Here is a 26,130-nt window from a genome sequence, read left to right as displayed (position 1 = left end):
ACACAAAACACACACAAAACCCAGTTTATTACACATGTAAACATGCAACAGAAAATTCTCATTCAGATCTTCCCAAAACTTAACATGCAACGGGTGCAAGTTCTCAAAGAGAGAATTTGTGTGTTGAGGTAGAGCTTATAAAGTGAAAGCATAAGCCAGTTGTAATTTTGCAGAGGCATTCTATAAACAAGAATACGTTTATGCCAAGAAGTGGATCTCTTTATTTATTTATTTATTTTGTATTTTTTAAAAAAAAAGTGTAAATGAAGTTCACGTAAGCTCATGTACTCCACAACCACCAGCTCACTGTCCCATGAAGAGAGTGATACTGTACAAGAGCCAGAAAGAACGATGATCACGTGAACCGGCTGGGCCAAGTTCAGTCAGAGCAGGATCCGGGCCACGTACGGAGAGTGTGTACTTGCCACCATGGTCAGCAAGGGCAGATCGCTTGACTCGATGCTGATTCACAACAGGATTTGTAGCCAATAATTTCACAGACAAAAGAAACAAAAAAAAAAAAAAAAAAGAAGAGAGAAGCAGAAATGAAATTAATTTTAGCATTAAGTTCTGTGCAAACATTGTAGTCAACAGTGAAAGTAACTGAAGGTTCCCAATTGTTCAGGAAGAGTATTGTTCAGTGTTGTAGTAATGTTGATGTTGATGTGTAGCGCTATGATAGAAGAACTGGGTGTCGGTCTCTCCCAACTGTGTAAAATAATGAACAATCCCCTACAAGCAAAAGTGTACAGATGGGAGAAAAATATTGCATTTCAGCTCAGAGAACAGAGAACAACAGGAGAACGGAGTTTCTTTCTAAATTCAGAATTTGTCTGTGTGTTCATGCATGTGCCTTACGCCAAGCTTACCCTAAAGCAAGACCCAGCTGCCTGACGTGCACCCTGGTTTGTCCTCTCAGGTACTCGGCCAGGGTTCGGCTCTTAAAGTACACCTCTTGCAAACGGTCCTCAAGATGCATTACACACTATTGTGCACAAACACACAAACAGCGGACAGTTCACACAGTTTGAACAGACATGCAATGGGCACATTTTATGTAGAAACACCCATTTCACAGACATATTCTACATGAAAAACAGGAGCCACAGACAAGGAGACCTGAAGATGCATTTGAACACATTTCACAGTCACACATTGTCAGATGAAACCTCTTTACTGACTCACTCACTGTCCATTAGAACTTATTCCAATCCTGGGACATTGGGTGGAGGGTGTGGGACTCACCCAGGATGGGGCATACACACCGTTTTACGTAAAGTGCACTTAGCGGAGGAAACCTGCACCAACATAGGCAGAGCATGCAGGATTCAGAGACAGGATTCAACCTCATGACTTTTTGTCACAAAATAATGAAAAAAGTGAAACTGCAATATACCAAAAACACTACATTACTTCCACCCATGCCCTTGGTACTTGGTCGTGATGCCACCTGCACCACAATGCTCTGCAAGATGGAGAATGTTATATTCTAGAATGGTGTTGTATATGGCCGTAATGTAGGGTTGCCAACTTTTTTTACCAACTTCCTACAGGTGTGCGCGTAGAGCAGCTGACCCCCCCCAGAAAATCCCACGGCGCCGGAGGACATACACGTTTTATTTAGAGAACGTTGCTCAGCTGGATCAGCTCTTGAAGTAGTGAGTAACTTTGCAATTTAGGGCCTAAATGAAGTGCAAAGTGCCCTATTGTATTCTTTGGATTATTATTAGGTGCCAATTTCAAAGTGTGCAAAGGGCCCTATTGTGTTTTTAAGAATTATTATTAAGTGAAGTCATACACAGAAAACGATGACACAACAAAATGTGCCCTCTCTCTGCATTTAACCCATCACCTTGGTGAGCAGTGGGCAGGCATGAAAGGTGCCCAGGGAGAAGTGTGGGGTCGGTGCCTTGCTCAAGGGGTACCTATTAAGACGCCTGTTTAAAAAAACAAAAAAAAACAATGTTTTTGCAAATTTTGTGGCCTTTAACAAGCACAAAATATTTTAGAGCCCATGCAGCTGTTGGGATAAATAACAGACCCCATAAAGGTCCACGTCTCTGCACTAAATCTGTCGGCCGCACATAGCATAAAATTGATGTGGCTTTATACCTCCAGCTTTGAGTGTGTGGAGTTTGCATGCCCTCCCTGTGTGGGTGCAGGGTTCTTCCAGATTCTCCATCTTCTGGCATCCGCAACCCTGCTTAGCAATAAGTAGTTATGGAAATCCATTAGCTCTGTTCAGGTTGTGAGATTCTGGATTATTAAATTTTCCCAATCAAAAGAATTTGAAATACTCCTCCTAGCATTTTTGTCAGATTCAATGAAGGAAAATCATTAAGAGTTATGATATTCTGAATCCCTCATCCTATTTCTGACCTTCACTAGTTCACAAGGGGGGGGGTTGTTGACTATAAATTGCCTGTAGATGTGTGTAATTGGTATGTGCACTGTGCGGTGTGCTGGCACCCTTGGTAAGTCCCCAATGTCCTGGGATGGGCTCTGGTTACAGATAGTGAGTGAGAGTTTGAGTAAAATCCATGCATAGCCAAAAATTATATACACAGGCTCAGATATCGTTATTCGTTTAAAATAACTTGATTCCTGGTGCAGACCTGGCTTATAAATATAGTTCATTTTCAGTGGGGTTTGAGTTTGTGAAGGTCATTCCAAAAGCTTAATGTAAGCCTGCTTTCTTCACTCCAGATTTCCACCTTCTAGCAGTTGAAGAATTTGGAATCCTCGTTCATAATTCCATCCACTTTGCACAATTTTACAGTAACACTGGTGGCATGGTCCAGTGTTCTTGGTTTTGAAAGCCTTCACTCCTCCAATCACACACCTCTGGTCAACGTAACAATTTAATCTTTGTCTTGTTTGTCCATGCAACTTTCTTACACATTGTTTCTGGTGTGTTCATGTAGGCAGCTGTAAATTCCATCTGAGCTTGAAGGTGAGAATTTTAGAAAATGTACTTCTTTCTGGAACCCTTCCTGACCTGTGCAACATAGTTTCTTTACTCAGCTCCTTGGACTTGAATTTTTTTGTTTTTATGCTGCGCCAAAGCTACCGGTCCATCACAAAGTTAATAGGCCATATTAGAACCTTCAGAACCACTTGTTTACATATTTAAGTGTAAGTATGTATATATTTGTGCCCGTACGTATGGGCTGATACTCACAAACTCTGCACTGAGATTGAGTTTGTGAAGTTGCAGGACGGATGTGAGGATACTGTTGACCAGGCTGGACACCAGAATGTCCCGGCCCAATTGACCGCCTTCACCCATTTGCCGCTGGCTTGTTGCTATCTGCACACACAACCTGTCAGTGTCGGCTACAATGCAGACAGCCTCTGTGATTGGCTCGTCCAGTGAGGGGTGCTGGGAGATAAGGCAGACACATATAAATGCATAAAAAGCACATTCTACGAAAAAAAAAAAGTCAGATTTCGGCTGTCAACCCTGGAGGGTTCCCTCACCAGAACCATATGCTCCAGATCTCCCATCAGGCACTGACGGAGGCGCTGGTCACTTGTGATCCCGTGCAGCACAAAGTCTGGCATGTATTGTGGACAGTAACCCCCCAGCAGAGAGTGACCAAAGTGGTTTACGCTGAGCTGAGGGCCCATCTTGCTGCTACAGGAACTGAAGTTCAAGATAAAAACAGCAAATGCTCACATGTGCAAGTGTTCACTAATGTCACGCCACTTTCACAAAAATTCTATAATTCTGCCCTCATTTATAGGTTCCATTGCACACCAAGAAATGAACCATTTGCAGTTCTCATGGAGACATCTGAGAGGGTTGGAATAGATAGTAAAAGGTTTTTAAGCTCTGTTGATACACTGCCCAGTTCTGCGTGTGAAGATTCAAGAGAGGTTTATTGTCAGTACAACAGTGAACATAGTATACCTTGTATTGAAATACTCTTTCACACAGACCCCTCATAGTGCGATAGAAAAAAGAATAATAATAATAATAATACACACACACACACACACACACACTAAACTTAACTATATTATACCAAAATTATCAGAAATATGCCGAATGAATTGAAATGTGCAAAATGGGCAGAATGTTAGAAGGTGCATAGAGCTGGAAGTGCATTTTTGTTGAGTTTAACAGTGATCTGGTGATGGGGGTGCATTGAGTGCATTGAGAGCTCTGACTGCTTGGGGGAAGAAGCTCTTGCAGTGTCTGGCAGGTAAAGTTCTGATGCTGTGAGAACAGGGCATGTGAGAACAGGGCATTTTCGACACTGCAATTCCCTAAAATCCTTTAAAATATCACTGACACTGAAATGTGTAACATGTGAGACACAATGATATAATGGCTTTCCAGCAAATAAACCATGAGAGAGATCTGCCCTGATAATGCTAGTAGGACAGTATTCCCTGAGTCAGTGCAGTCAATCTAGTGAGGGAGTTTTTTTAACCATCTATTAAAAATAATATTCTCTTCTCTACCTTACTGATCAAAAACAACTATTTTAGGCAACCTTGCATTCAAAGTAAAGCAATTTTTTTTTACAACTGTTCAGTTATATTGGAGTTGTGATCCTCTGGTGATTTAGGGGAAGATTGTTTGAGATAAATTTACTTTACTTTCATCTGGAAAAGAAATGGCAGAAGGTACCTGGACAGAGGTATTTCGTACTCCTTCTGCTCCGATATCACTTCCTGTTGCTGTGAGAAAGAGTCGTCATCTTCATTCTCCCCTGGTGCAATGTCTGACCTCTCATTTTGACACATGTCCGTCAACTGCTGCAGGGGCCACTTCTTCTCCAAACCCAGTACCCTTAGCTCCTGGTCTTCCAACTCCTGTTCCCTGGTATTGCCAATAAGGAACTGAGGGTTATGCAGTGGGGAACTCTGATTGGCTGCACAGTCAGGGTTCAGGAGGTCATGGATCTGTTCAGAGCAGGCTTGAGGTTCTGAGAGCTCTGGGAATGAAACCTGAACATCATTCAGCTGGTCAGAGGAAGGGAATGACTGAGAAGTAGGACATGAGACATTACTGGTCCAGTCAAAACAAGGGGCTGCTTTAGTCACCTCAGAGGCACTTGGATTATCTGGATTGTCTGTATGACCTTGGGGGTTAAGTGGGTTAAGGGTAAAAAGTTCATAGGGTACAGGGTCACTCTCCTGGAGGTCAGAACAGCGGATAAAGTAGGAGAGAACATAGAGAGCCCTCTGCACTACCTCTCTCCTGCGACCGACCACCACAGTCCGACACACGTGCACCGGAGACCCCAGCGCACCGTAGAGATCACCTGCAACACACACACACTTACGAAATCACATATGTCTGAAGTGCAGGCAATGGAACAATGACCATGTAATCAAATGTGAACTGTAGATCCAGAGGAGCTGATCACCACTGGACTAATACTGGCAAGATAAAATCCATCCAGCAAACAGAATATTTTCATTCCTGGCCTTTTTCCTGGCCCTATAGGTCTTATAAGGAGAGGTTAGCAAAGCTGAACGTGTCCAGCCTCATACTAAAAAGACCGAGGGCCATATTTCAACGATCTGGCACACAGCAGGAAAAGGATAACCCAGTAAACATGTACAGACGGGTCCATTTTGCTATTTGAGCAACAGAAAAAGAAACTTTGTGCCGGCGGAATCAGAACGGATTGGATGCAAGATCACTCACTCTCTATCATTAACCGCGTATTGCTGTTAATCTAGCAGGTAAGAAGCGGACCAGAGTGCCAAACTGTCAAGGTACCCCCCCCCCCACACACTGCTCCCAGAGCACATTTACATTTACAGCATTTATCAGACGCCCTTATCCAGAGCGACTTACAATCAGTAGTTACAGGGACAGTCCCCCCCTGGAGCAACTTAGGTTAAGTGTCTTGCTCAGGGACACAATGGTAGTAAGCGGGACTTGAACCCGGGTCTTCTGGTACATATGCGAGTGTGTTACCCCTAGGCTACTACCACCTTTCATGGCTGTCCGTTGCTCACTAAGGGTGATGGGTTAAATTCAGAGGACACATTTTGTGTTTCACAATCACTTCACTTTCACTTTAAGGGTCATCCAGATCCTATCCTGGGACACTGGGCACAGGGCAGAATGATCGTAGGGCGAAGCGTCGGTCCACCAGAGGGCACACACCCCATCCACTCACACCTACAGGGAACCATGGGAACTTACAACCTTGGAGGTGTGAGGAGACATCTCTGCCGTCCAGAATGCAATATCTATCAGGCACTTTTAAACGTTGCCAGAGGTTTCAGAATCATAATAAAAAACACCCCTTGAAAATGTGATTCAATTTTCACCATCTCATTTTATTCTGGTATATGTTTCTGATGCATACGATATCTTGTATAATATCATGTCCACTAGAATACCCATCAAAGTACTTTATTAAAAGCACTGATACATGTGTGGGTGTGAGTGTCCATGTGAGCCTGTGTGTAATGTGGTTTATTACCCAGTTGCGCCCACAGTGGGTTATAGGGGTGGGACTTTGCCAGTAGATCCACAGAGCATGACAAGAACTCGTCACAGGCTGGTTTGATTGGTGAGTGATTACTAGGCATCACTGTGGGAACCCAGGCCAGGTGGTACATAAGGACAGCAGTGAGGAGAGCTGAGAGGAACCTTCAAAGAAAAGAAAAGAAAGCCTCACGGGTACAGCATCAAATGTACTGGAGCACTGTAGAATGGAGGAAGCTGTCATAATTAAGTAATTAAAGTTCTAAAATACTAACTGGGTTTTGCCACTGTGCTCCATGAGGAGGCTCATCTCTTTGAGGAAGCGCTGGCAGAGAGCCCTTCGCTCAGATGCCTGGGACAGCATGGTGAGCCAGACCGGCTCACTGATGCGCGGGGCCATGTACAGATTCCACACCGTCATCCTGTCAGACAGGAATAACAGCGACCTGAACGACTACTGTAGCAAAAAGCATGGAAACTCAAACCAGAAGAAGAAAATGCGTTTTATGTGTACAAAGACAGACATGAAGGAAACTATCATGACTTTAAAAAGATTAAAGACAGAAAGGATTAAGAACTGTGCACTGTACACTGCACTAGACACCGTCTCTCACCTGAAGTCTCCCAGTGCGTCCATTATGCGACACAAGTACACCTGCACGCGCTGTGATGACTCCGCAACCCTCCTACACAAGATCATGGCCTACGTATTCAAAAGGAACCATCAGTTAGCAACGGAGGAGTAATGCCATTTGCCTGTTCACTTCAGCAATGGCAATGCACTTTAAATAGTGTGTTGGAATTCAATACAATTTACTAAATTGCAAAATATGACGTTATTCACTAGTTGAGTAGTTATTTAATCATAGTAGTAAATTTATATAGTAATGTGTATTCTGCCCAGTTTATTGTACTTATGCATAAATGCTTATACAGATTGAATAGTGAGTGAATACTGACAGGGAGATCAAGATCTCAAGCGTGTACTATTTAGGGATGGGCCCGGTCCAATACTGATACTGATGTCATTTACGTATCGAGCGCCAATCCATTTACCGATCTATTTTTGTGAGCCCAGCATAACATAATACTGTCGTGTTTTAATATATTAGAAAGAGATTTTAAGAAAGTTATTTTAGGATGTTAAGCAGTAATTTATCGTGATCGGATTGGTCCATCAATATTCTTTTACCAACATGAATTCAAAATATGGGAAAGGATGACAGATTATTGTGCTCCTACCCTCTCAATTGCAGTCTTGAGTTTTTTCATGTGAGACTCAAACAAGGGGAAGTGTGAGAAGAAAAACTCCTGAAAAGCCTTGTTCTCCTCCGGTTTCTCGGACAGACTGATGATGATGCTGATAGCAATCTTCTTCCTCTGGACCAACGCTGGGTTGGAGCCGTAGTTGTCATCTGACAGGCAGAACATTTCCTCTGTGCTCCTTATACAGACACACACACTTTGTTTAGCAGAGTTGAGCAAAGAGGCATGCTTAGGATGTCCAGAGAACCCACTACTTATTGATCCAAACAGTAAAGCTGCAAGAATCCTGTTGCTTTTCTTATTTTTAAATATCGAGTAATATCAAAGCAGGAATAAAACTAAACTCACAAGCAACTGTTTGACATTATGTGCGTCAACCTTTGGGCATGACCTGTACTTATTCTAAAGTACAGAGTGCAAGCAGCAGTAATGTGGACATGGTTCCTTACATTTCGCTTTATGTTCCTGATGAAGTGGCACACGCCTTTCGGTTAGTTTCTGGTTCTTTCCTTTCCTGTTTCCCTTGTTTATTTAGTGTTTATTAAATATCATTTATACAAAATGTCTTTGTGTATACAGGGGAGGCTAACTGATATCAATATCTTAGGAACAGAAAAATTATGGGATGGAATACAGCAATCTTCTATGCATGTGGAAAATATCCAGCTCCAAACATCATCTGGGATACAACCATCTGTAGTGCGTTTTGAATAATCAAAGAATGTTCAGGTCAATCACACCCAGGGTCTGGCCAATGTTAACTAGAAACTATATAATTTTAAAGTGAAGTGATTGTCACATGTGATACACAGCAGCACAGCACACGGTGCACACAGTGAAATTTGTCCTCTACATTTAACCCATCACCCTGAGTGAGCAGTGGGCAGCCATGACAGGCGCCCGGGGAGCAGTGTGTGGGGACGGTGCTTTGCTCAGTGGCACCACAGTGGCACCTTGGTGGATCGGGATTCGAACCGGCAACCTTCTGATTCCAGGACCGCTTCCTTAACCTCTAGGCCACCACTGCCCTTAATGCAAAGTCTTCACATCTTTGTAGACAACTTTTTACAGCGCATAGATGGATTTATCTATCCATTAACAGTAGCAAATAGCGCTAGCAAATGACTTATTTTCTAATATCATTGACAATGTCGGTTTTTCTTTTCAAAGGGCTTTATTATGTTTATCTTAATGTGTGGGGCTATAACATTTTCAGAGTGCAGATTAGGGCAGTACTACCTAAAAAAAAGGATGAAGAGAAGAGGAATGCTGAATTAGTCTCAGTCACACTTACCAGGGTGGGACAAGGCCATGATGAAGGCTGGTCGCTTGGCTACGGAGCCACCGCCGCTGGAAACTGCCACCGCTGTTTGAGGAGGAGCCAGGGGATGGGAGAGGCGTGGCCAACTGACTAGTGAGAGAAGCTGGAGGAGATCAGACATGTTTACCGACACACTGTCCACGGGTGGCGAGCTTTCCTGTTTGTGGCGGCATCTGTGCGTACCTGAGCAAGCAATGCCGCTGTCGCCGTCATCACTGTGCCCTCTGCTGGGCACGTCCATGGACTTGCTATAAGCTTATGGGGGAAAACCACACATTTCCAGCAAAAAGCGCGATGGCAAATAATTCTGAGGCTATTTGCATTCTGCCTTACGTAAAACATATTCCTGTCTGTGTATGTACAGACTGAAACAGAGAGGATGTTGGAATCAGGGGCCAGTCAGTCTCCCGTTAGCACCGAGAAATGATTTCTTCTCTTACGGTTGGCATTTGTTTATCAGATGGGTTTGTTGCAGTGCGTCTTACCTGCACTGCTGCTGTAACTTGGGCAGGTCTGGCCAATTGAATCAAAACTGTCTTGCAGACTAAACACAAGACGATCCAGAAGTGAGCAACACACAGGCCTGCATACAGCCAGAGAATTAGGACGACTGCTTACGTGTTTGTTATTCCTATATTGCTGGCACCAAGCTGTGCAGAGAAAATCTTACTGACCATCAACTGGGGCGGAGACCTGGAATATCAAAAAAAAAAGTTGGATATGTAGCAATATGCTCACCAACTTAAACACCATGCAAAAACACATACACAGTGCCCCGCATTATGAAAAGCAGCAGGAGCAGGACAGAACAGGGAGGAAATAATGAATCTGTCAGGGATGCATGGCAGGACTCACTATAATCAGTTAAACAGGACACGGGGTCCTCACACAAACACCAAACGTGAACACGCAAAACACGATAAACGACAGAGTGAGCCAAGGACACACTGATTTATATGAATTATAACAATCAAGGTGATCTGGGAATTAGCAGACAAGGCGACTACAAAAATGTCGGCCTTAAGACAGAATATAATGCCATCCACTTGAATGCACTTGTTCATTTTTTTCTGATACATCATTTGTGAAGCCTCTACTATCGAAAAGTAACCTGGATCAATCAATACCAATTAACATCAGGCCAATTTCACATTCTTCAGAAGTAGGCACATAATTACCTAAATGACTACTTCAACAACCTGAAAATGACCATGGATGAAAATGGATGTTCTGTTGACCATTACATGCTAAATTAAAAAGCTCAGAATTCTGTTTTGAATTGGTTTAGCTCCTTGGCTAAGATTAAGAGAGTGTGTGCTGTTCTGCAAAGCGGACTGTGCTGTTCAGTCTGTATTTGCTGCATGAAGATGAAGTAAACTAATCAAAGGGTTTAATCTTTAACATTTAATGAAACGTGTCTGTCTTTTAGGGAGGGCTATGAGTGAAATCTAAAATGAAATAGATAAATGTCCCGCCCACCTACACATACACCCACCTGATGTGATGAATTTTCAACATGGATCCTTTGTAACTCATAGCGACAGAGCCAAACATCATCTCCCCCAACATGTTCACATCAGATGCAGGTCTAGTATACTGTAAATTAAAGCAAATGTAAAACGGAAGTAGGAAAGTCTTGCTGAACTAATTATTTACAACAGCTAGATGGAAAGACAAAGCTGCAAAAAGAAGAATGAAGGAAATCATTGACATTTGAAAAAAAAATATATATATATATATATATTTGTTGTATTGGTACATCTCACTTTGTCCTGAAGGGATGGCCAATGGTTTAGAGTACAGTACCTGGTAGGTGGGTGTGGAGTCTTTCTGGAACATCTGGCCACTGATGTCATATGTACTGCTTCTGGATTTTTCTGTGGTTTTCGCATCACCCTTGTTACACTGTGACAATACAACCACCACTCAGTCACATGTTTATACGCTACTGTAAATGAGAAAAACTTGAATAATATATTTATTTACTCATACTACCATCTAGCAAAACCTGGTTGTAAACTGTATTTATATAAATGTTATGACCAGTCATCTATTGTCCCTGCATACTTCAGCCAGCCAATGGTTCTCCCCCACTCGTCAGAACTTCCACTCTACCACTCCATCATCTGTCACTTCCTGCACCCTATCATACATTCTAAACCGTGACTCTTTTCCCTCAATTCTTCTGGAGACAGCCACTGACATTCTCATCTCCTCTTCTTCTTCATGTATTGATCTTCCCTGTCCACTTTCTTCTAAACCCAGGAGGAGTACCCAAGGGAAATAAGGGATGTGCCTTATTTCATAGCAATTATTATCATTTTCTCACTTTTCTAATCTAATGGGTAGTAGTAGCCTAGTGGGTAACACACTCGCCTATGAACCAGAAGACCCAGGTTCAAACCCCACTTACTACCATTGTGTCCTTGAGCAAGACACTTAACCCTAAGCTGCTCCAGGGGGGACTGTCCCTGTAACTACTGATTGTAAGTCGCTCTGGATAAGGTCACCTGATAAATGCTGTAAATGTAAATGTAATGACAAATGAGAACCTGCAAATCTTCTCATTATGCAATCCTGCCAGTTATCTAACCCCCTCTTCACCATTCAAAAGATCCAGAGTTATTATCCATATTAAAGAAACCCACTTTCCAGAAACCTATGACCTCAGAAACTATAGACCTGAATCACATACTGTTTACAATCAACTGTCTCTCTATGTCTAACAGAATAACCCATAAGGTCCAAATTAGTATGACTTCAAAGAGACTGCCCTCTTGGCTGTCACAGACATTCGGCTAGATAACCCAAGATTGTCTTGGAATTCGTGGCTCAGTATGGCAGTGGCTTGCTTTGTAGCTCGAAAATGAGTCATTTCAGGTGACATGGAAGGGATCCACTTCGGCTCCACATGGACTCTCCTCTGGTGTTTCTCAAGGCTCAGTACTTGGTCCTCTTCTATTCTGCCTTAATTCTCTATCTCTTGCTGAGTTCCTAACACCACTGCTATGCAGATGACACCCATCTTATCCTCTTCTTTCTTTCTGAAACTCAGGTCCCTGCTTGTCTGCCAGATATGTTATCATGGACTGGAGCTCATCATCTGAAACTCAACCCCAGCAAAAGTGAACTGCTATTCATCCCAACTAATTCCTCTCCTGTTTCAGGATGTTTTGATCTCCCTGGACAACTCTGTGATCTCTGTGACATTGGGGTAGCCATGGACAATCACCTTCTCTTCTTATATTGCTAATCTTTCTTCATTTATATATATATGTATATGTATATATGTGTGTGTGTGTGTGTGTGTGTGTGTGTGTGTGTATATATATGAGATTGTGATTTAGCAGTGAGAGAGAGTGTGTGTGTGTATGTGTTTCTTACCGGTTCAACAACATCCAATTTGAGGACTGCTTTCGAGTCAAACATGACCTGGCGGCCTCTTCTCTCACAGTCCTGATAGACTATCAGTCTGATCTGGCTCAGTTCAAACTCAGACAAGGCCCAGCTACACAACAAGAGAAACAGTGGGACAGGGGAAGAAATATCATGCATCGTTCCAATATTATCCACTGATGTCTGTAAAGTCAGCCTTTTAGTATTCCTTCACCTATGAGTAACCTATTAGTAGCAAAATACTGAGTGCTTGTTTAAAGTAAGCACTGCATCATCTCTCATTAAAAGCTCTCCTGATGGAACAGACTTCCTGCTAATGTTCAGAACGATTCCTATGGGGTACCAAAATTCCTTACACAAAATAAAAAGTTGTACCATATCCTTGTGAGCATTATGTGAACAGGATTTGTACTGCAAAAACTAGAGTGTTACTATAAAAATAGTTGGAAAAAGGGTATTTAACAACAGAAGAAAGACAGACCCTCATAACACTTAGGAGTTAAGGTGTCAGTGAGTGCAGTCTCCTAAAACATCAACAGGCTCTCTGATAGGTTCTGATCGTCAGCAGCTTGTGTGATTGTGCCATGCTGTACCCTCTGGCATGCACCTACATCCTACAGCAATATATACAACATCAAAAAACAGAAAGCCCACATAAAACCATGCATCACCACGCACCATCAACAGTACTTAATTTATATTCAGTCACTTTTCTCTGAAGGACAACATTCCCTTGTCTTATTGAAGTCTATGTTAAAGCAAAACTCTTCTGTATAGCTTCCAAATTAATATGACATGAATATGAAATAATATGAAAAGGCTTTATGTGTGGTCACGATGTTTGGTAACCTGCTTAATAGAAAGGACAATGATACCAAATGCTTGCAATCCCCCCACACAATTACCGATATCCCACTGTATCGTATATCTTTTGACTCAATGTACTTTTAAATTTCACTCATTACTGTCTGTGTTACAAAGAATGAGCATGGGGTGATTGAATTGGAATAATGAGTATATATACACACACACACACACACACAAAATACCTGCTCTCCATCCTGACAGAACACCCAGCTTCTCAGGTATCCATCTTAAAGTCCATCAGACGTTGAAAGCATAATCTGACCACGCACACTGTCCACTGCTCCATCCTTACAGAAGTATGTGTGTGAGTCTGGGTGTCATGGTCCAGGGGGTCCAGCGGTCACACACATATACTTCCCCTTAAACGTCCAGCTCAATGTGACATTCGCTGCCCACCAACGTCCTTTCTTCATCTGTGTGCGGTGAAGCTGTGTGTCTGTGCTGTTGCTGATGGACTCTCAGGGTCGACTGGCTGGAGGTGTTTAAATGTGAATCTCTGCAGGAAACAGTCCATTCTGCGTTCTGTCACAGCTGCAAAACAATAAATTTCACTACGCACAGACCCTCTTTATATCACACATGCTCTCGCACGCTTTCTCTCGCACACACACAGCCGCAGCCACAGCATAAGAGGATAAAGAGAGCCTGTCTGCACAAACTGTGTGTTTGTGAGTTTGTGTGAGAGGGAAAGGCACTTGCTTTGGCTGGTACTACCACTACACACTCACAGAGCCAACACAAACAACACACACACACACACACACATGGCATGTCAGACATCCTCCAGACTGCCACTGCTTACAATGCCTGGGTGAGCGATAGAGAGAAATGTGTGATAGTCACATGATCATCCGTTATGCAGAAGAATCAATCAAGTAATATTTTTACTCAGACGTGACAAGGCTCGATGGTTCCTGCCCACCAGGCATACAGACAGCACATTCCAGGGCAAAATAAGTTCTCCACGACCTTTCAAACAATGCACGTCTCACCTACTCCACAAAGGACAGCAAATAACACCAAGAAACTTTCAGACCCAATAATGTAACAACATTAACAACTTTGTTTTCTTCATCTTCAGCATTTATCACTTTGTTAATTATGTGTTTTAGGTAAGGTAACTCAATGAATTAGATATTTTATGGAGAATAATGAGAAATGCAATCAATGAGAAATCCATGAAATAACTTTTTAATTAGTGTAAAGTAATTTAATTAGTGAAGTGATTGACATTGTGATACACTGCAGCACAGCACAGTGCACACAATGAAATGTGTCCTTGGTGAGCAGACGTCACAGGAAACAGAGTAACACAATTACACAAGTTACTAAATCAATGATGAGTACAAATACAGACTCCATGGAATAGACAACGATGTAAAAGGCATCCATCATATCAGAGGTTTCTGACAACATTCCATCAAAATAAGGTTTTCTAGAAGTGTGCAATCACATACACACACACACACACACACATGCTGTACCTGCATGAATGCATTTCCTTATGGCTGCATATGCACGATGAAGTGGATTTCCTTTAACTTTAGATCTTCACCTAAACTGCCTGACTAGCCTCCAGAATGATGAGAATGGGAAATGGGGTTGTGTATTTAACCTGATGACCCACAGTCCAACACCACACACATTCACATGACTCACACACACACATGGTCGGTCAGTCAGTCCCAGTACCTCTCTCTCTCTCTCTCACACACACACACACACACACACACACACACACACAGACACACACACAGATCATATGATGTGTGTGATCACAGGGCACAGACAGAAGCCATGGAGGTTTATGAAAGGACTTTCTGGTAACACAAAATCGTGACACAAAACAAGGCTACACTATTGGCCCTCTATAAAATCTATAAAAGCACATTACAAAAAGCTGTAGAGGCTTATTTGTATCCATGCAGTAAAATGTATGCATTACAAAAAACAACCAATTGACATCACACATGTACGTGTAGGATGTAAAATAATAGTGACAATTGTTTATTTGATCTTTTTCTAAAGCACACATTCTCCATTCAGCTAAACGGACAGCCCCTGCATGGCAGTAGATGAGATGGGCTCTACCATCTGATGGAGTTCTCCCCTCCCAGATGTTTGAGTTGGTTGCGCCTATGTGTCGTCGTTTCTGGAGCGGCAGAATTAAATGCTGTTGGGGCAGAAAACATCTCCATGCAGCGAAATTTAACCTCTCAGCACGGTAAACATAATTATTTATTGTAGAAGCACAAAAATTAGGCATCTTGATTGTCTCTACTTCTTTTTTTCCCCACTGATTTTTCAACATCATGGGGACTTGATGATCATGCATTTAACTTTAGTGGGGACTGATTTGATCGCACAAATGAAGTGACTGCTCACTTGACCACAGTACATTTCCACCAGAAAAATAAAACACAGCTCACACCATGAATTATTCTGTGGTTTGCACTAAAGCAGTAAAATTTGGAGGTTTGTACGTGTGAGCCTTGTGTTTGCTTTAGAGAGACGTGTGACCCGCTTCATGCAGTATTAATATGTAATGCAAAAAGCTCCTTTTCATAAGGTCATTAAAATAGTTGGATCAAGGCTCCTGCTCAACTAATACAAGGGCATTAAAATGTATGTTGAGAGTGGCACAGCAACAGAGGGTTTCTTTTTCTTTTTGGTTCAGTTCACTGTTCATTGTGGCTATTTGGTGGGTGTTAAAAGGAACCATCTATTTCAGGAAATAAAAGTGTGTGTGGCATGTACAGTCACATGGATTTCCAGTGTGCAGATGGAACCTGGTAAAGATGCATGTTGAGTGAAATTTAAAAAGAGAAAATATGTTCAGTAATGTTCTTTAAGTTTGTAAAAACAATGAAAACATTTTTGAGTTTAGACTGTTTGTTCAGCAATAATAGTAATTTGTGTGTATTTTCCTAGATAACCATGTATGGAGAAACCATTTATTTATCATATTGCTGTCGCAATTCACAATGCTCATCTCAATAATCATTTTTCTAGTAATTGCTTGCTTTTTACTTTTTTGCTTCTTTGTCCCACTTTGACACTGACTACTTTTACTTTACTTGAGTCAGACAAGTCAGACATATAACTTAGGATATATTTAAAAAAGACAGATTTCTATGGTTATGCATGAAAGCTAAAATGTGGTCCCTTGTATAATCCTTGAGTCTTGCAAATAATTTACAGTAACTTTTAACAGCGAGAACTTGAACGCTTTTCTTTTCTTACCGTGTGTTTTATACCACCTAAAAGTATTAATTCTCACCGGAGATGTTTTTGCTGAAACGGCATTCCATGAAATAATGCTGTTTGGAAGCGTTTTTGGTCTGTTCGGCCGCCCATAAGAGTTTTTCACTTCCCTGTGACGTAGGACGCCGATTCAAAAACGAGTGTTCGTCTCTCATTTCAGACGTCTGTAATACAGAGTACAGATAAAGCGAATGAGCAGAACAGTGACGCAACTGCTCGTCTGTCCGCGTTGACGTGCGTAAAAGCTGCAGAAATTGCCAGGACCCTCCCTGGCGCAGCTGGCCGGCTCTCCTTCAAGCTCAGCTCCGGTTGCGATGTAGAACTGGCGAGGGGGGCGCCCCCTACTGGCTAACAAAGGTAGTTACAGAATTTAGCAGACGCACAAGGAAAGCCTTTATTCAATATCCATGATAGCAGACATTCATACAATTAGTAGTTACAGGGACAGTCCAGCTGGAGACACTCAGGACTGAGTTTCTTGCTCAGGGACACAATGGTAGTAAATGGGGTTTGAACATGGGACTTTGTGGTCTTCTGGCTCATAGGATGAATGACTTTACCCACTAAGGTTTCAAACGAGCACAGGCCATTCGACTCAACAAGCTCCCTTTTAGAAAGATGATCTAATTATTTAAATTTGGCAAAATCTTGTTTAGTACTGCTCTTAATGTACAATTTTATCATCTCCACTTGGCTCCAACAACATTGGACTCACTGACACTCCACTTTCAGTCATAGCTCACAAACCAGACAGAATACACTTCCATGGGTCACTATCCACACTCAGGGGTCAGTCCTTGGCCTCATCGTCTTCATCCTCTACCTTAGTGAAGTGATTGTTTTTGTCATTGTGAAACACTGTAGCACAGCACACGGTGATGCCACAAAATGTGTCCTCTGCATTTCACCATCACCCTTGGTGAGCAGTGGGCAGCCATGGCAGGCGCCCGGGGAGGAGAGTGTGGGGACGGCGCTTTGACAGTTTTCGAACCGGAAACCTTCTGACTATGAGTCAGTGCCTGCTAGGCCACCACTGCCCATACCTGAGGACTTTAGGAGATGTTTCTTTTTAAGGAGGTCTGGATTTGGAATCACACTCAAAATTAAAGTGGAAAAACACACTACAGGATGATCCAACTTTGACATTACTCCTTAAAACAAGTCAAAATGAGGCTCAGTAGTGTGTGTGACCTGTATGACCGCCCTACAATTCTGATTAATTTCCACTAGCCACATTTTCCCAGGATAAATAAGTGAAAAAAGTGAAAACTGAATGCATTTAATCATAGATGTTTCTTTAAATGATTTCACCGAAACACTGTGTTTGCAGCAATCTTGTAAACCAGAACTTCTCAAAATAACCAATTTGATTTCTTGAGTTATTTTCTTGAGATCTCAAAGTGTCAATTTCTGTTTTCTTGACATCACAAAATTTGAGATAATATTATTTTAAGAAAGAAAAATGATTCAGTTTGAACTGATTTACTATGTTGCTAGATGCCGTAGCATCTGATACAACCAGAAATGATATGCCTCTCAGGTTTACACAATTGTCATATTAGTCTTCATCACTTGAGAAGAAGGCCCACAAGGGGACATCTCCTGGAGCAATGAATTTAAAAAATGCATGTGGTTAAAGCTGAGATAACGTGAATAATAAGTTGTGATCTCAAGATCCACCACACCACGCAGCCAGTGTATGGCACTGCCAGGACAAATAAACCAAATGATTGATTTTATTCATTACCATTCATCAATTTTATTCACATACTGTATAATTCTCTCTCTGCATAACTATCTATATATTTATCTAGTGAATTGTGTCAATTGAGGTTCTCAACATGGCCATTCCTGCATAGTTGGTGTATGTGTGTGTGTATATATACATACAGTGTATACATTAGGCTAAATAACGTCTTGGGTTTTGTCACCAACACTTTCCCCTTAAGATGCCTCTTGCTTCATTGCCCTGTGAGATTAACACTACGCTCTCCATGGCAACACAACCCACATAAACAATAAAGCACGACTTTTTTTTTTTAGTAAGTAGTCTATTCAACATAAAATGCTGCAAGGTAATGCAACCCGATAGCTGAAAGTAAGATCAGCTGAAAAATAGGACAAAATTACATCATGTGCAGAGGAATCAGTCTTTTCACAACCTAGTTTTATTCCAGTCAGTCAAGAAAAATTCACAGGCTGTCCTTGCATCATATTATAATTAGTACCACCTCATTCATGGTCAGAATTGTGCCATTGTGGTGCTTTCCATGTAAAAGATTTGATATTCACTGGGCCAAGACAGATCTTGAATGGATACTTGGTTGATTATAAAGTGAATTCATATTAAAAATGGGTCATTTTTATATTCCCCATTTATTTCTTTACTCTCAGCACAGCTTCTGTTCTTACGGTAAATCAAAGGTGCTCTAAAAATCTGAGCAATAAGAATGAAAGATACTGACCACCTTCAGTTGGATTCTTGCTTTTTTTTTTTTTTTTTACCTCCACAAAAGTTCTTTATAGACTCTTTTCATGCAGAAATAAGTCCCAGTAAATGAACACGCCATTGAGAAACTGAAAGTTGGAAAGCAGCTTTTTTAATTCATGAAATCTACCAAAAACATTTAGAAATGCATGGACTATACAGTCTCTGCTGCCAGTGTCATTAACCCTTCCTTTCCTTTTACTCTGTAGCAATAGTACATCTCTCTATGGCGTTAACATCACAGACCATTTAAAAGGCCCATAAAACAGGAATTAAAAAAAGAAAATGTAGCAGAAACTTAATTTTTAACAGTCTACCCTATGCGAGATGCCAAGATCACAGTACTAATCATATTTTCTGCTAGGACATACTGCTTCAGACATTCATTTTGAAAAACATGTTCCCATATCACAGCAGGCCCAGCAAGATATGCAGCTTTGTAAAATCTGAGGAACTACAAGTTTCATTTCTAAAACCTCAAATTCACCAGTCATAGTAAATCACACAAGTTTTAAATATAGCACCAATAATATTTCAACAATATTGTTATTTGCTGGTTGTCTATAAATTGCATTTTCACCCTGCAACAACTGAAACAGCTGTTAAGTTCATTCATTCCATTTAACAAGTTCTAATCCTGTTCTGTTCTTTGAAGTTTGCATCTCTAAGTGCAGAATTATTTTATATTCTCAGGTAAAAACAGAGGTCACCGTAACTTCAGGTTCTGTGTGTGTGTGTGTGTGTGTGTGTGTGTGTGCGTGACAGCAGGGATACCTTCACAAACGAACAGCCAGGCAGTGTGCAAGACAGTATCTCAGTGGGCAGGTAGGCAGGTAGACACACATACACCTGCTACTGGCCCACCCCACCAGCAGGTTGAATGAAGCCCAGAGCAGGACCCCCAGGCTGAGACTACTGGGACTCACTGTCTGCATGCCTGTGGAGTTCCCTGCAAAACAAGCAGAGACAAAATCCAGCCTGCCGATCAGAAGGTCATTACGTCAGGGTCCTCCGGGGTCCTCACGTTCTCCATGGCTGCTCCTTCCACAGAGAACGGTTTTGTTGTGAGCCTCACTATTTACTGACACCACATGTACCACTAGTTGGGATATTTTTCAAGGGTGAAGTATGTTATGATTTAGTTTAATACATCACTTGGGCAGGAAGAAACAGGACACTCCTCCATCTTTTACAAGATGCCCGCTTGACCCTGTGAAGTCATGCGATCGTTTTTGCTGCAGTACACGGTGCACACGGTGTCCTTATTGACGAAAGGCACCCGGAGGGGTTCGGACGCACAAGTTCGCTCCCTTACCGCTGGGCCACCACTGTGGAGATAGGGAGGGGTTAAGTTAACATCCCTCCCACTCCATCAGCAGCTCCTTCAGTGACCCGCTGCTGCACCATCAGTAAATGAAGGGGAGATTTTATAACCAGAAATACCAACAATATTTGACTTTTTAATTCTCGTATGATTGTTTTGATTTCAGAATCTACTCATTTGACCTGTGCAACAGTAAAAGGTGCAAATCCCCCCTTTGAAGAAGACTGAATAAGGTGACGTCATCGCGTTCGCCTTACTGTCCGCCGCGCACGTCCTCTTGCCGGGGACCATGTTGCTGCTGTAGAAGATGACGGTCACGGCGCAGGAGATGAAGCCGTAGTGCAGCTCGGTGGCGTTGGCGCCGCTGGCGCTGGCGGCCTCCAGCAGCCTCCGGTCCTCTACGTTTCAACACAGTCTGTTATTCTGGACAAGGCAGCGCGACATTGACGCTGCATGCGTGCGTGCGTGCGTGCGTGCGTGCGCGCGTTACCTCGGCCAGGGTGAAACGCGTTACCGCTGACAACCGTGAATAACCACACCACGACGGCCGAGACGAAGCACAGAGACGCCATCGGCAGCAGGTGCGGGTCTGTTTCCGCGCCGACCACAATAAGGAAGTAAAGGGCGTGGCCAACCTGCAGCTTTTATTGGCGCGTGCCATCAAGCCCAAAAAATAGTAAAAAAAACTCCCAACATGTAATAAAACGGAGAAACTACATGCAGTGCGAGGTTTTAGCAACAACTACAGGTCTGTTTCCTCGACATCATGATTTGGCAGAAAAAGTGCGCACCTGGCAACAATCCGCTTTACTTGATGTCACCTAGTGACCGTGACAGTTGAGATTGACGCCTGTCATCTCAACTGTGCAAAAATCTTCATATTTATATATATCGTGCAGAACTGCATCCCTGCTGATGTTCTCCCGCCCTTTCTCTCGTTCTCTCTCTCTCTCTCTCTCTCTCTCTCTCTCTCACACACACACACACACACACACACACACTCCTCTAACCCCGTGATCCAGGCTGTTGTCATTTGCGAATATCGTCTGTGGCGCATTGCAGTGCCTCGTCATATTCTCCTCGAATGCACGTCAGCCTGGAGAGGCCATTGTGCTGCACATACTGATATTTTTATTTCCACATGCAAATGAGCAAATACACCACGAACATACACATATCTTTTATAATTTGAAGGGGAAAGACTGTACATAATTTGAATAGAATGCAGTAAGGGTCGCAGTGTGGTGGTAAACTGAGTCTGTCCAAGTCAGACGAGGCTGACGTCTGACCACATTCACTGCCCCCAGAAGGTTCCCACCCTGTGGAGGGTGAACTGTCTGACCACATGAATTTTATCTGACTCCATCCAAAATGTGAAGCAAAATGAAAAATAAAAGCCAGGCCAGTCGAGTCCGACTCTCGGTATCTCACAGGTGGCCCAACTGAGGCCCACAAGCTCTGGACCCTATAAATACAGTCTGGACCAATGTCTCATATGTCTCCTGTGGATTCAATTGCTATTCTCCTACTCTGTTAGTTAGTACAGTTGTCTAGCTCCAGAGTTTCCCCTTATACATTTGCACAAAGGTAAGTTTCTCACGGAAAATACAAAAAAATGTCAAGCACAATATCTTTGGGTTCCAGGTATTGAGGTACGTCAGGTGTAATCTGGAGCCCAGTCTTAAATTATCCTGCAGGGGGCCCATATGTGGATACGGTTCAATCATTAATCATTTTAATATAATGGGGCCATACAGTTTAGATGAGAATGCTATCTATGTGCCACCTGGGTCTCCGGCAGATCCTCCCAACACTCTCGAAGCTGAAGTTGAGCTTCACACGTGTTAGAGAGTACAACGTTTCTCCGGAACCTGGTGCTACATGTAACATTTAAACAATTTAACGAAGTTACATACTGACATGAAGGGACACAGACATGTGCATGTACAACACACACAAACTGAGCTACATAAAGTGCAAACAAACAGTGCAATAATATTACAGATAGATAATGTTGCTCAATATAACAGAGTTTGTGTGTGTGTGTGTGTGTGTGAGACAGTTAGTCCAGAGTGGAAAGTCCCAGAATGTTTAGGTATCTGATGGCTTGTGGGATGAAGCTGTTGCAGAGTGTGCCAGTGCTTCAGTACCTTTTTCCAGATGGTAGGAGGGTGAAGAGGGTGTGTGGAGTCCTTCACAATGCTGGTGGCTTCCATGATGCAGCATATGTGGTAAATGTCCGTTATGGAGGGAAGAGAGACTGATAATCTTCTCAGCTGTCCTCACTATCTGCTGTAAGGTCTTGCAGTCCGATACTTTGCAGATCCCAAACCAGACAGTGATGCAGCTGGTCAGAATGCTCTCAGTGGTCCCTCTATAGAAGGTGGTGCGGATGGGTGGTGGGAGACGGGCTTTCCTCAGACTCCGGAAGAAGTAAAGTTGCTGCTGGGCTTTCTTGGCTGTTGAGCTGGTTGGCTGTTGAGATTCCTCTAGATGAACACCCAGGAACTTTGTGTTCTTGTCAAATTTCCACACAAGATCCGTCGATGTTCAGTGGAGAGTGGTCTCTCTGTTGTCTTCTGAAGTCAACAATCATCACCTTCATCCTGTCCATGTTCAGAAACAGATTGTTGACCTTACTCCAGTCCGTCAGTCGTTGCACCTCCTCTCTGTACGCTGGCTCATCGTTCTTGCTGATGACCCACCACGGTTGTTTCATCAGCAAATTTGATGATGTGGTTGGAGCTGTGCATCGCTGTTCAGTCGTGGGTCAGCAGGATGAACAACACTGGACTGAGGAGCTCCAGTGCTCAGTGTGGTGGTGCTGGAGATGCTGTTCTTGATCCGGACAGACTGAGGTCCCTCAGTCAGGAAGTCCAAGATCCATTTGCAGAGGGAGGTGTTCAGGCCCAGCAGGCTCAGCTTCTCGAACAGGTCTGAGGAATGACTGTACACTGCTCTGTTTTGCACATGCACATCAATTGCATCCTTGACTGAAAATGCATTCAGTGTCTTATGTAAGTTCAAACTAATCAAACATTTACAGCATTTATCAGACGCCCTTATCCAGAGCGACTTACAATCAGTATTTACAAAATGTTACAAAGTTTATGTAATGGTGGGTTGTTCTTTAAAACTGAATAAAACGATCACCAAAAGGCTTAGAAATGTTAAAATGTTTCGCAAAATTTTCCAAATCTCATGTTTGGTACAGGACTTAAAATATTTGTGATAGGTGCCGGTTTCCCATGGTGTAAGAATTTGGACCCATTCTTGCCTGATGTAGGCTTCTAGTTACCACAGAGTTTGTTGTTGTCTTTTTGTTAAATGATACACCAAATATTCTCTACAGATGAAAGATCTGTACGCAGGCAGGCCAGTTCAGCACCCGGGCTCTCCTCCAATGAAACCAGTATGTGGGTTTGAATTGTTCTGCTGAAATACACATGGTCCTCCCTGAAACAAACCTCGTCTGGGGAGCACATGTTCCTCTAAAACCTTTATGTGCATTTCAGCATTCATCCAAAACATGCAATCTGCCCATATTGTATACACTCATTAACCCTCATACCATCAGATATGCTGGCTTTTTACTTGAAGGCTGAAAACATGCTGGAAGGTCTTCCTCATCCATAATTACCAACAAGAATTTAAAATGTGGACTCATCTGGATTATGTTTATCGACAGTGGTTTCTTAGCCTATGACATTGGGCCCAGTAATGTCCTTCACACAGTCATGAAGATGAGGGATGCAGCACCATCTCAGGGCCCAAACACCACAGGATTCAAATCAAAGTCAATTCTATTGTCATCTCACCACAGAGAGTACACAGAGAGACGAGATTGCGAAGCTTCTGGGATTCATAGTGTGCAAATGGAAATAACACTCAACACAAAACATGACAATATAGACAAACCAGGCAGACAAGTAGCAGCAATATGATAATATATCAGTGCATGGATATATTTAGTGTATATGGTATATGACATACTATGATAATAATGATAGTAATAACGATGACGATAATGACGATAATAACAATACTAACACAGCAGCACAGTTTGAGGTAGTGAGAGATTAAAGTACAGAGTGTCGTGTACTGTTGCTCATTATAAAATGTGCAGTGTGAAAAAAAAAGTTCTGCAGATGATTTAAGGCTTCAGGTGAGGTGAAAGTGAAGTGATTGTCATTGTGATACACTGCAGCACAGCACACGGTGCACACAACGGAATGTGTCCTTTTAATCATAACCCTTAGTGAGCCGTGGGCAGACATGACAGACGCCCAGGGAGCAGTGTGTGGGGATGGTAGTGTGTGGGGATTTTGATGAGGATTCCACATTTTTTTATAGATTAGAAAGCCTGCCTCTATACAAGAGTCCTGGTGGTTTTTAACCTCCATTGTGCTCATTGGGACCTTCAAAGCAGCAGAAATTTCAAAAACATTCCACAGATTTGTGCCTGGAGACAAACCTGTCTCCGAGGTCTACAGACAATTCCTTTGACCTCATGCTTGGTTTGTGCTTATATAGACAGGTGACCTTATATAGAAGGTATGTGCCTTTCCAAGTCAGCTCCAATCAACTGTTGTCCCCACAGGTAGACTCCAATTAAGCAGCAGAAACATCTCAAAGATAATCAGGGGAACAGGAGGCACTTTTTTGTTCTTTTTATATTAGCCAAACCTCAAGTAAACTTTTTCCAAGTCGTCATTTTGGGCTTTTGTGTGTAGAATTCTGAGGGAACAAAGTATTTAATCCATTTTGGAATAAGGCTGGAACATAACAAAAATGTGGAAAAAGTGATGTGCTGTGAATACTTTCCGTATGCACTGTATATGCTTTTTGCCTGTGTATTCCATACACTACTCCAACTGAACAAGAACTTTACAGTCTAACAGTATTCTGTGGGGTAGGACTCTTCATTTCTTATATCAGCAGTCATATTTATGTTTTCTATAGAAAAGCAGAGTTTGTTAATAAGGAATTGTTGAACGTTTTCAAAGTTTTCTCTTTTTTTATTTTAAAAACCTTAAGGTTGAATAAAAACAACTAGTTTTGTATTGGATTTATGACTAGTCCTTTTTTACATAAAGTAATTGAAAGTAACCAAGTAGATTTTTAAATGGGTACTTTTACTTTTACTTGAGTAGAATTTAAGAAAAGTAAAGATACTTTTACTTAATGACATTTTTTCAGTACTTTTCCCACCTCTGATGACTTGTGTGTGTGTGTGTGTGTGTGTGTGTGCACCCTGCAGTGGACTGGGATTGGCCCCAGCAGCCACGACCATGTTTCAATGTAATGCATATGTTTGTAATTAGTATTTGTAATTATAGTTAGTGCAGAACTTCCTGAACATTCAGCAAAATTGTCATTTTCTCACATTTCTAAAGTGGGTCATTTTGAGTTTTACTTTTGGTGGTTGCAGAAAGAAGATTGACCTGAAATCTTGTGATAAATTTGCTGTTTTGCCACTATAAAGCAGTGTTGCTTAGTGAATGCAGTATAATGTATTTGATTTAGTGCAGTTGTGTTTAAATGATTTGTTGCCCTTATGTTCAGTGAGTCATATAATTCATGTTTAATTTTGTAATATCATACACACAAATGTTCACCTCATAATGACACCTATCACAAGTTTTTCCATCCTAATTTCTAGGATATTTTGCTACAATACCTGCAAACTGCAATCTTCACTCAGTAGCCTACAACACTACATGGCAAATTATTTTTAATATTGT

At 42.1% G+C, this 26,130-nt stretch overlaps 1 protein-coding gene across 1 annotated transcript; it reads right to left on the bottom strand.

Annotated features, from left to right (window-relative positions):
• Nucleotides 1-128: 128 nt before the first annotated feature.
• fnip2 (folliculin interacting protein 2) lies at nucleotides 129-14,892 on the bottom strand. Its single transcript, XM_028976120.1, has 18 exons — nucleotides 14,795-14,892; nucleotides 13,493-13,841; nucleotides 12,432-12,555; nucleotides 10,854-10,952; nucleotides 10,543-10,643; nucleotides 9,666-9,740; nucleotides 9,533-9,591; nucleotides 9,231-9,302; nucleotides 9,021-9,150; nucleotides 7,703-7,904; nucleotides 7,075-7,163; nucleotides 6,736-6,882; nucleotides 6,456-6,625; nucleotides 4,640-5,276; nucleotides 3,481-3,646; nucleotides 3,182-3,382; nucleotides 870-985; nucleotides 129-462 (listed from the first exon to the last, which is right to left on the bottom strand). The coding sequence occupies exons 2-18, from the start codon at nucleotides 13,501-13,503 to the stop codon at nucleotides 384-386; spliced, it is 2,478 nt and encodes an 825-aa protein (XP_028831953.1). The 5' UTR covers nucleotides 13,504-13,841; nucleotides 14,795-14,892; the 3' UTR covers nucleotides 129-383.
• Nucleotides 14,893-26,130: the final 11,238 nt, after the last annotated feature.

The sequence above is a fragment of the Denticeps clupeoides genome, chromosome 4, assembly GCF_900700375.1.
Source record: "Denticeps clupeoides chromosome 4, fDenClu1.1, whole genome shotgun sequence".
In the NCBI taxonomy this organism is placed as follows: Eukaryota; Metazoa; Chordata; class Actinopteri; order Clupeiformes; family Denticipitidae; genus Denticeps; species Denticeps clupeoides.
The sequence above is the reverse complement of the archived record's forward strand: the minus strand, read 5'-3'. Positions and strand labels throughout refer to the sequence as shown.

Coding starts and splice junctions, on each gene's coding strand:
- fnip2 (XM_028976120.1), bottom strand. Junction 3,647..4,639: donor TACGAAATACCTCTGTCCAG/GTACCTTCTGCC, acceptor CTTGAACTTCAG/TTCCTGTAGCAGCAAGATGG. Junction 463..869: donor CAGCTGGGTCTTGCTTTAGG/GTAAGCTTGGCG, acceptor GTTGTGAATCAG/CATCGAGTCAAGCGATCTGC.